At 42.0% G+C, this 12,250-nt stretch overlaps 1 protein-coding gene across 1 annotated transcript in view; it reads left to right on the top strand.

Annotated features, from left to right (window-relative positions):
• COL21A1 (collagen type XXI alpha 1 chain) overlaps positions 1 to 12,250 on the top strand; it is a 475,958-nt gene that overhangs the window by 353,427 nt on the left and 110,281 nt on the right. Inside the window, exon 18 of the mRNA XM_073675431.1 lies at positions 1,731 to 1,784. Within this exon, the coding sequence (XP_073531532.1) occupies positions 1,731 to 1,784 (54 nt within the window). The remainder of the gene's footprint in view (positions 1 to 1,730; positions 1,785 to 12,250) is intronic.

The following is a 12,250-nucleotide window of genomic DNA, read 5'->3' as shown; positions in this document are numbered from 1 at the left end:
CTCTAATTGCCCCATCAAAATTATGGAAGGTTGTGCGACTTTGTTAAAGCCTTAGAAATGTAAGATGTTGTGTTGCTGGTGACTGTACATTTGCTTATGGCTTTACGCTAATATTTTTGGGCTCTTTTTGGTTGCACATAATGTTTTTGGTTTAATATTGTGCTTTTGTTGAAAGTAAATTAGAAATTTAACAATTCAATCAGATTGTACTGTTCAAATTGCCCGTACTTACTCATGTCATTTTGAACCTGTTGTAAGCTGTCGCCAAAATGAAGGTGTAATTGGCTGCATATATATTTTGGAGGATATGTTTGCTGACACATCTTCTGAGGTCATACTGCGCAAGAAATTATTCACCCAACATCAAAAGGAAGGTGAGACCCTGCTGCAGTTTGCTAACAGTCTACAGGGATTGATGGCTATGCTTCAGAAGAAAGAAGATCAGGGGACTAGTTCTCTCATTAACACTGTAATTGTGCTACGTGATCAGTTTGTGATCAGCCTCAAGGATCAGTTGTTGCAGAGAACTCTAATGGAACAGAGAGGGAGAAAGAGAGGAGCCGGCAGAATCACAGCAACTGGTGAAGACAGCAGGCCACCCCAGCAGTGCAGGAGAACTGGAGACAGACTGTGACTGATCCTAGAAAATGATAGCAAGGCAGAGTGACCAGGTACAAAGACTGTGTACAGCAGAGAAGGAATCCTGCACCAGGGCCTGCCCCATAAAGAGCACATGTGCAAGCTGCAGAGCAGAAAAAGAGGACACGACCCTCAGAGGCAATAGCAGCAAGATTTGGAAGCCCGGGATCCGCCACATGTGACTGCAAGTATTAAGAAACTGATTGATTATTGCCATTGTGGCCTGTTGCCCCTATTTAAAACCCATCCAGCTTAAGAGACTTCAACCTTACACTTGCTATTTTTCTTATTGACTAAGTTTACTACAATTTTCCTGATCTCTACTAAGTAAAGCGTTGTTGAAATATAATCCAGCCTCAGTGTCATTGTTGCCTACCTAGCTGCATGTTACATATACACTAGGGTTGAGCGAGTATGTTCTGTCCGAGTATGCTCGGGCCGAGATCCGAGTATTTACAGCTGCTCGGTGATATGGTTGAATCCCTCCCGTGTGCATGATTTGCAACTGTTTGACAGCTTTATTACATGTGAGGAATGTGTAAGAAATAGACATTCCTCACATATAATAAAACTGTCAAACAGTTGCATATCATGCACACAGGAGCGATTCAACCATATCACCGAGCATCTGTAAATACGGAGCTCGGCACGAGCATACTCGGCGAAAGGGTTAATAGAACATACTCGCTCAACACTAATATACACCAATGCTGCCTGCCGGTGACTGTGGCCCACATAGCCAGCATCCCTAATGTCCCACAATTCGGGCTTTTGTTGAACCAGGACAAGCAGAATTTCAACATTCATGCTATGTGGCATTTTGTTGATTTCCATAGAGGCATGTTTTTTTTATTTGTTCACATTAGTTGTCACAATTGATGAACTTCCTGTGCTGGGTTAATGTAATTTTCCTGATCTTTGGAACTAGGAGAAAAAAAATTGCAGATTTGCACTGCCTCATTGAATATCATTGGTTCAAGTGAGTTAGTACCCTAACTCGGATACTCCATATAGCTCTGCTAATCCAATTTTTCAGTAATAATAATAATAATAATGACAAGTAATGACATGATAGTTCTTGTCTCCTATAGGGTGAAGATGGAAAACCAGGCCCACCGGGAATGGAAGGTCAACGAGGACTACCAGTAAATATCACAAACTATCATTTTATGTGGAGTTAGTTTGTAGAATTAATTTGCCAATATCAGGGGGAACATGAACAGTCAATAGTAGCAATAAAATTTGAAGCATGGCTCCAAACAACTAGCGTTGAGTGATGGTAATTCTAATCCTCCATCGCCCACAAACTCACAAGGGTGCAAGAAGTAATGCTGGCAGGTATACATAGTACCATTCCACTGGTGTATAGTTGAAATCAAGGCATAGGTTTAGTCCCTTCACAGGCAGACACTGACACTGGTGGGCCCCTACACAAGAAGTGTGATTCTCCCCTCCATACCAAAGCTATAAAAGTCATCATATGCATACATATTTACAGATGGAAAAAATGTTCACTTGACAAATTCTCTGATGTCCAGCGTGAGATACCACAGACCTGCTTGCTAATTAGCTCTATTCAAAGCATAGCTCATAAGGAGCTGACATTTAACCCCTTCATGACCTTTGACCCACCCATACGATAAGATAGGGTTTCCCGATCTTTGACGTATGGGTATGTCATGGGAATTGTGTCCAGCACAGGAGCTGTGCACGCACGTACTCCGCTGTGAGATCAGTTTACTTGACAGCCAAAACCTAGCTGTCACTGAGAGGAGTAGTTCCTGGTCTGTATTTGTCTGTTTAAAACCCTAAATGCCATGATTGAAGTCAATTGCAGCATTCTGGAGGCTAGGAGAGGGAGGGGTACTCCCTCACCAGTCTGATCGGTGCCCCATGACATCACTGCGAGTTTCCGATCGCTGTCATGGCAACCTAAGGCCCTTATCATGACCTCAGAGTCAGTCAGTTTTGGCAAGCCTGTTAGACCATGCCAGGAGCATAATCTAAGAGACTTCTGTCAGAGTAATACTGATAGGTATAATGCATTGCAATGTATTATTTTCACAATCAGACTAATAAAACTTAAAGTTCCATAAAGGAAATATTTTTTTAAAAAATATTGCAAAATAAAAAAAATGAAAATAATATTACACTGTGTTCCAAATTATTATGCAAATAATATTTTCTCAGATTTTCCCAAATTACCTATATGAATTGCAGTCATTGTAATTTTCCAGTCAAATAACTATTAGAGTACAATTGAAAGGTTTTTGTACAAACTGCCTATGATAACAGTATATTTTTAAAAAAAAATTTAAAAACTCAATATGCACTCAAAATGCATGTTCCAAATTATTATGCACAGCAGAGTTTTCAACCTTTTCATTTTAATAAAGAACAAAAAAATGGTCATTTTTGAAATTATAAGCATTAGCAGGTTATTACAGTTTTCAACTCAAAACTTTATTCTAGATGATGTTACATTTGCACATAGGACCCCTTGTTCGAAAGGAGCTTCTGAACTCTCTCGTCCATTGAATTTGTCAGGTTTTGGATGGTTTCAACTTTAATTGTTTTGCATGAGGACAGAATACCCTCCCAGAGCTTTTGCTTAGATGTGAACTGCCTCCCGCCATCATAGACACTCCTTTTGATGATGCTCCAGAGGTTCTCAATGGGGTTGAGGTCAGGGGAGCATGGGTGCCACACCATAAGTTTGTCCCCTTTCATGCCCATAGCAGCCAGAGATGCAGATGTGTTATGTGCAGCATGAGACGGGGCATTATCATGCATGAAAATGATCTTGCTGCGGAATGCACGGTTCTTCTTCTTGAACCATGGAAGGAAGTGCTGTTTGAGAAACTCAACATACATTATGGAGTTCATCTTTACCCCTTCAGGGATCCTAAAAGGGCCGACAATTTCTCTCCCCATGATTCCAGCCCAAAACATTACTCCACCTCCTCCTTGTTAGCGCCGTAGCTGTGTTTGCATGGGGTGTCCATCAACCAGCCATCCTCCACTCCATCCATCTGGACCATCGAGATCATTTCATGCATGATAATGCCGCATCTCATGCTGCACATAACACATCTGCATCTCTGGCTGCTATGGGCATAAAAGGGGACAAACTTATGGTGTGTCACCCATGCTCCCCTGACCTCAACCCCATTGAGAACCTCTGGAGCATCATCAAAAGGAGTGTCTATGATGGCGGGAGGCAGTTCACATCTAAGCAACAGCTCTGGGAGGGTATTCTGTCCTCATGCAAAACAATTAAAGCAGAAACCATCCAAAACCTGACAAATTCAATGGACAAGAGTGTTCAGAAGCTCCTTTCGAACAAGGAGTCCTATGTGCAAATGTAACATCACCGAGAATAAAGTTTTGAGTTGAAAACTGTTTGATTTCAGTTTGTAATACCCTGCTAATGCTTATAATTTCAAAAATGACCATTTTTTTGTTCTTTATTAAAATGAAAAGGTTGAAAACTCTGCTGTGCATAATAATTTGGAACATGCATTTTGAGTGCAGTTTGAGTTTTTAATTTTTTTAAAAATATACTGTTATCATAGGCAGTTTGTACAAAAACCTTTCAATTGTACTCTAATAGTTATTTGACTGGAAAATTACAATGGCTGCAATTCATATAGGTAATTTGGGAAAATCTGAGAAAATATTATTTGCATAATAATTTGGAACACAGTGTATACCCATAAATATATATATTGCTGTAAAAAAATAAAAATAAACAAAAAAAGTACACATATTTTGTATCACCATGTCTGGAACAACCCAACCAATAAAACACTTGTTAACCCCTACATTGAACACCATAAAAAAAAAAAAAAAAAGCCTGGCAAGAAACTAAGCTTTTTCATCAATCAGCCAAACAAAAAGTGGAATAAAACGCAATCAAAAAGTCAAATTGAAATAAAAATAGTATCACTGAAAACGTCATCTTGACCTGCAAAAAATAAGCTGTGATACCACTCCATCATCAGAGAAATAAAAAAGCTATAGCTCTCAGAATATAGCAAAAATAATTATTTTTTCTATCAAATAGTTTTTATTATGTAAAAGCAGTGAAACGTAAAAACAATTACAGTATTTTTCGGACTATAAATCGCAGCGGACCATAAGACGTACCTAGGTTTTAGAGGAGGAAAATAGAAAAAAAAATGTAAGCAAAAAATGTTGTCATGATACACTGTTATGGGGGAGGGGGTCTGCTGCTGACACTGGTATAAGGGTAATGTTCCCCAATTCTGTCAATATCCTCCATCTTGGTATATATGGCCCCTCCTTCCTGTTATACATGGCCCCCATCCCCATCCGGGTATGCATGGCACTCCTGATCCCCATCCTGGTATGCATGGCACCTCTGATCCCCATCCTGGTATGCATGGCACCCCTGATCCCCATCCTGGTTTGCATGGCTCCCTTGAATCCCCATCCTGGTGTGCATGGCACCCCTGAATCCCCATCCTGGTGTGCATGGCACCCCTGAATCCCTATCCCGGTGTGCATGGCACCCCTGAATCCCCATCCTGGTGTGCATGGCACCCCTGATCCCTATCCTGGTGTGCATGGCACCCCTGATCCCCATTCCCCTTCCTGGTATGCTTGGCACCCCTCATCCCTCTTCCTGGTATGCTTGGAACACCCCATCCCATGCTGCACACAAAAAAAAACACATCTACTCACCTTTCTTCCCTGTGTTCCAGTGCTGTGTCCTGCTCTGCTGCCAGTACAGCATGTCACAGTGTAAGCCGCACACGGCGCCCTCACACTTTGAGTTGCTGTGCCGGAAGAGTCACAGCTCCCCATGCCGGGACTGTGTGCGTGGGGAGCAGTGACCCTTCATTCTCCCTAATAGCGCTTCCACTGTACCCGCAGCACGGCTTCTGCAGCCGCCGGCGGTCTGTTTGCCCTGTATTAAAGTGCACGCTGACCGTCGGTCGCTGCAGAAGCCACGCTGCGGGTACAGTGTGAGCGCTATTAGCGTGGGGAGCAGTGAATATTCTTTTTCTATAGTAGCGGGCACAGTTTAGGCTGCAGCTCCTGCCTCCTGTGCCCACTCCTCCGCCACTGCCACTCCCCCACACACCACCCACAGGCACCATATATATATATACAGCCACCATATACAGCCATACATTCAGACTATAAGACGCACCCCCCACTTTCCTTCAAAATTTTGGAGGAAAAAAGTGCGTCTTATAGTCTGAAAAATACGGTATATAAATGTGGTATCGCTGTAATCGTACGGACCCAAAGAATAAAGCTGCCTTATCACTTTTACCATACAATGAACGGCATAAAAAAGGAAAAAATCAATTCCTGAATTGCTGGATTTTGTTCATTCTGCCTCCCCAAAAATCGGAATAGAAAGCAGTCAAAAAATGGTACCAATAAAAACGTCAACTCGTCCGACAAAAAAACAAGTCCTACCATGAATCAGTTGGCATGAATATAGAAAAATTATAGCACTTAACATATGGTGATGCAAAAACTTGTTTTTGCAAAAAAAAAGCATTTTTTAGTGTGTGATAGCAGCCAAACATAAGAAATATATAAATCTGGTATTGCTGTAATTGCACCGACCAGGAGAATAAAGTAATCTAATCACTTCTACGAGGAAAGGTGTAATAAATATTCTGTTGATTTGTTTATTTTGCCTCCCAAAAATTGCAGTAAGGTTTGGCTCACATTTATCCTGCACTCTACATTGATCTCTTATACCAGGGACGGACATAGACTACAGAGAGCCCCTGTGCAAGAAATGTTTCCGGGCCCCCCCTCCCTATCCATATCACGACAAAGTTATGTAAACATATAAATTGTAATATTTATTACCAGGTTAGAACACAACAATCAAATCTAAACAATAAATTGAAGTTCCACATTTAAGAACTGAATATTACACAAAGCAGTCATACAATTGATAAGTCATATTTGGATGTGTTTATCATGGCTTATGACTTATCATGCGGTACAGACTGTCATTACTTTATATATTGGAGGACATAATACTGTAGTGAAGAGAATTGTATTTTTTTTCTCAAAACTCCGATCGCTTGCGCTAGTATATATAGTGTATACAGTGATGCCACAGCATCGCTTTATATAGTGAAAATCACGGTCTCCTTTGAAACTCGACTACAGGCAGGGTTTCAAAAGAGCTCTGTAATGACAAACACGGAGGTCTTCAGCAGACCCCCTGCTGTCATAGCAACCCATTGGTGACCCACGATCACGTCACGGGTGTGCCGATGGGTGCTTAGAAGGACGGCCTCTACCGGCACATATTGAATGCGGATGTCAGAGTTTGACATTGGCGTTTAACAGGTTAACAATTGGTGTTGGAGCAGCAGGTTTTGGCTGTAACATGTAGGACTATGTGGGGCCCATTATTCTGTATGGAGGACTATGTGGGGCCCATTATTCTGTATGGAGGACTATGTGGGGCCCATTATTCTGTATGGAGGACTATGTGGGGCCCATTATTCTGTATGGAGGACTATGTGGGGCCCATTATTCTGTATGGAGGACTATGTGGGGCCCATTATTCTGTATGGAGGACTATGTGGGGCCCATTATTCTATATGGAGGACTATGTGGGGCCCATTATTCTGTATGGAGGACTATGTGGGACCCATTATTTTGTAAGGAGGACTATGTGGGGCCCATTATTCTGTACGCAGGACTATGTGGGGCCCATTATTCTGTACGCAGGACTATGTGGGGCCCATTATTCTGTACGCAGGACTATGTGGGGCCCATTATTCTGTACGCAGGACTATGTGGGGCCCATTATTCTGTATGCAGGACTATGTGGGGCCCATTATTCTGTACGCAGGACTCTGTGGGGCCCATTATTCTGTACGCATGACTCTGTGGGGCCCATTAGTCTGTACGCAGGACTATGTGGGGCCCATTATTCTGTACGCAGGACTATGTGGAGCCCATTATTCTGTATGGAGGACTATGTGGGGCCCATTATTCTGTATGAAGGACTACGTGGGGCCCATTATTCTGTTCTGTATGAAGGACTGTGTGGGGTCATTATACTGTATACTGATTGTCGGCTGGGCCTGTGACTTTGTCCAAGTTGTTAATTTTGTCCCTCAGTGTGTTTGAGTTTGACATTCCTGCCCTTCTCTATGGAAAAGAGATTGCAGCCTGATACAGACCAGGCTAGTGCAAGTCACTAGCAGCCACTGTGCACAGAATATGGGGCTATCTCACTGTCCTTAAGTGCTCACTACTTGGCCAACATAATTTATAAATTTATTTATTTTTTTTTCTAAACAATGTTCTTACACTGTGTGAATTATTCAAATCCTGATGCTGGGGATGGTCCATCCACTCTTCCTCTGCAGCAGCTTCCTCAGCCTTCCTGCTACTCCAATTTGCGACTACAGGCCAGGGCACCACACAGCAGACTTGCAAGTCATCTCCTGTCAGCCAATCACAGACGTGCTTGTAAGTCTGAGAGGCAATGCTCATTGTGCAGTTGCAGGTGCATATAACTTTATTTCTTTGAGGCTGTACAAGGGGCCGCTCTGGTCCAACCCTCAGTGTACTGCACTGACTGCAGCATAATCATTTCATTAACTTAATTTCTTTCCCTCCCCTACCTACCCTGCCTGGTTGTGCCATTGCAAACCCTTCTCTCCTCGAGTTCCCCCCTCATCTTATAATCACTCTCAGTCCTGTGGATCAAGGAGAGAGGAGTACGCACACGCACAGCAGCGGCAGGGAATCCTGAGCAACAGCGTCACTCACAGAGTCTCTGTCACTCACAGAGTCTCTGTCACTCACAGAGTCCCTCCAACTCAGTGAAATATCTCCCTCCGGCCTCCGCCGTCTCCATAGAGACCACACTCCGTCGCAGCATCAAGTAAGTGACAGTGCACAGCAGGAGGGCCCATCTCAGAGCGAGAGTATATGCGCGCTGCAGCATGCAGAAAGCCAAGCGGGCCCCCCTGTCCTTCTCCTCCTTGCCTTGATGCCGGTGCTGGCTGTCAGTGACCACGTGTCGCTGATTTCCCTCAGGCTTTTAGGGCCCCCCCTGTCGCTCGGGCCCCGATGCAGCTGCACCGGCGGTATGTCCGCCCCTGTCTTATACTGTGGTTTACATGTAATTTTCTGAAATACATGATTCAGATGGAACCTCCAATGGAAAATTCTCTGTAATGAGGCAGATGGAGACACTGTGGAAGCTGTCTGACCTATGATCAAGCAGTGTCTATCTTTTTAAGCGTGCGGTCAGCCACAGTTTTGTGCACCTCTGAAAAAGACACTGCTGAGCAGAGGCCAGATGGAGTCCAGAGTGACTCTGCTGCCTCATTGTAGTGAATGGAACCCTCAGGATGGAAACCTGGATGTAAGTGCTCAGCGTAGAGCGCAGGATAAATGTGATTGAAAAAGTTATGAAAAATGTTCCCAGTTAAAGCATCAACTCAATCCACAAAAAAAGCCCCCACTCACTTTCATCATCTGTCAATGGAAATGTAGGGGACCTCTACATTTCTGGTAGCAGAAAGGCTTTGGAAAAGCGTTATGGCTCCTCACCCACCAAAAGATATCCAGCAAATTCTGCGCTCTCAAATCCAAATGCCCTCCACCCTTCTGAGCCCCGTGTGCATAAACCACATTTAGTGTCCACATGTTTGGCATTTCTTTAGTAATGAGAGTCCACTTCATTTACAGGGTGCGTGACTCCAGAAGCATGAGCTGTACTGGGCACTACAACATACTGAACACTACAGTGGCATATTTGCATTTTCACTTAGCAGCATCCATTGCTAGCAAAATCATCACTACACCTGTAGATGAATTCCCAGAGGGATGTAATTTCCAAATTGGTGTCAATTGAGGGAGGATATTTGCTTTTCTGGCACTAAGGGGCTCTGTAAATGGAATCCGCAAACTATTCTATGAAAATTTGTTCTCCAAGAGTCAAATAGTTCACCGTCTCTCATGGCCAAAGAGTATTGTACAGCCACATATGGGGTATTGCCATGTTCACAAAAATTGTTATATGGTCATTTTTACCTATTTCACCTTGTAAAAATGTAAAATCTGGGGCTAAAACAACATTATAGTGGTAAATTTTTTTTTTTCTTCACCGCTCAATGGTATAAAATTTTGTGAAACATATGTGGTGTCAAACTGTCAATATGCTCAATGCACCCTTAGACACCCTCAGGACAATTTGGATAACAAATTGTATGGTCCATTTTCTCCTCTTACCCTTTTGAAAATTAAAAATTTGGGGCTAAAGCAATATTTTTGTGGTTAAAAGTAAAATGTTCATTTTTTTCCTTCCACATTGTTTTAATTCCTGCGATGCATCTAAATGGTTAATATACTGATTGAATGTGGTTTTGAGCACCTTGAGGGGTGCAGTTTTAAAATGGTGTCACTTCTGGATTTTTTCTGTCATATAGCTCCTCAAAGTCCCTTCAAATGTGACGTGGTCCCTAAAAAGTTTTAACCCTTCTAACTTCTAAATGATGCTAATGTAAAGTAGACATATGGAAATGTTATTGATTAAGTATTTTGTGTGACATAGCTATATGATTTAAAGGCATAAAAATTCAAAGTTTGAAAATTGTGACATTTTCCAATCTTTTTGTCAAATTTTCCATATTTTCATAAATAAGCACAAAATATTTTAATAAAAGTTTACCACCAAAATGAAGTACAATGTGTCACGAAAAACAGTCTCAGAACCACTGGAATATGTTGAAGCGTTCCAGAGTTATTACCTCATAAAATGACACTGGTCAGATTTTAAAAATGAGGCTCGGTCACTAACGTACAAAGTGGCTCGGTCCTTAAGGTGTTAAATAGCATGATCTACTGCACTATTCCATATATACATTATATAGATTTTTTTGGGAGGGGTGGTAGTGAAATATATACAGTGGGGAAAATAAGTATTTGATACACTGTCGATTTTGCAAGTTTTTTCACCTACAAAGAATGGAGATGTCTGTAATTTTTATCGTAGGTACACTTCACCTGTGAGAGACAGAATCGAAAAAAATCCAGAAAATCACATTGTATGATTTTTATATAATTAATTTGCATTTTATTGCATGAAATAAGTATTTCATACAATAGAAAAACAAGACTTAATATTTGGTACAGAAATCTTTGTTTCCAATTACAGAGGTCAGACATTTTCTATAGATCTTAACCAAGTTTTCAGTGATTTTGGCTCAATCCTCCATACAGATCTGGACACTCCTCCATACAGATCTTTTCCAGATCTTTCAGGTTTCAGGGCTGTTGCTGGGCAACATTGAGTTTCACCTCCCTCCAAAGATTTTCTATTGGGTTGAGATCTGGAGACTGGCTATGCCACTCCAGGACCTTGAAATGCTTCTTACGGATGCTTCATGCTGGAAGACCCAGCCATGACCCATCTTCAATGCTCTTACTGAGGAAAGGAGGTTGTTGGCAAAAATCTTGCGATACATGACTCCATCCATCCTCCCTTCAATCCGGTGCATTCGTCCTGTTCCCTTTGCAGAAATGCACCCCCAAAGTATGATGTTTCCCCCACCATGCTTCATGGTTGGGATGGTGTTCTTGAGGTTGTACTCATCCTTCTTCTTCCTCCAAACATGGCGAGTGCAGTTGATACCAAAAAGTTCTATTTTGCCCTCATCTGACCACATGACCTTTTCCCATGCCTCCTCTGGATCATCCAGATGGGCACTGGCAAACTTCAAACGAGCCTGGACATGTTCTGGCATGAGCAGGGGGATCTTGCATGCCCTGCAGATCTTAATCCATCATGGCATAGTGTGTTACTAATGGTAATGTTTGTGACTATGGTCCCATCTCTCTTCAGGTCATTGACCAAGCCCTCCCATGTAGTTCTGGGCTGATTCTTGATCTTTTTCAGTATCATCCGTACCCCACGAGGTAAGATCTTGCATGAAGCCTCAGACCGAGGAAGATTTACAGTCATCTTGTGTTTCTTCCATTTTCATCTTGTTGTCTTCTCAACAAACTGCTCGCCTATTGTCCTGTAGCCCATCCCAGTCTTGTACAGGTCTACAATTTTGTCCCTGGTGTCCTTAGACAGCTCTTTGATCTTGGCCATGGTGGAGAGGTTGGAGTGTGATTGATTGAGTGTGTGGACAGGTGTCTTTAATACAGGTAATGAGTTAAAACAGGTGCAATTAATACAGATAATGAGTGCAGAATAGGAGGGCTTCTTAAAAGAAAAACGAATAGGTCTGTGCGAACCATAATTCTTTCTGGTTCGTAGGTGATCAAATACTTATTTCATGGAATAAAATGCAATTAAATTATTTTAAAATCCTACAATGTGATTTTCTGTTTTTATTTTTAGATTCTGTCTCTCACAGTTGAAGTGTACCTACGATAAAAATTACAGACCTCTCCATTCTTTGTAGATGTGAAAACGTTCAAAATCAGCAGTGTATCAAATACTTATTTTCCCCCCTTTAGATGTCTGTTAGATGCCAAAACATCACTCTTTTGAACCTTGTATAGCAATGGAAACATATGTACACATTTAATGTGTATGTTGGGAAAATTCATGTTAAACATGGACAAACAT

Source organism: Phyllobates terribilis, unplaced genomic scaffold (assembly GCF_046119375.1).
Source record: "Phyllobates terribilis strain yellow unplaced genomic scaffold, ASM4611937v1 Scaffold_3__8_contigs__length_932513732, whole genome shotgun sequence".
Lineage (NCBI taxonomy): Eukaryota > Metazoa > Chordata > Amphibia > Anura > Dendrobatidae > Phyllobates > Phyllobates terribilis.
The sequence above is the reverse complement of the archived record's forward strand: the minus strand, read 5'-3'. Positions and strand labels throughout refer to the sequence as shown.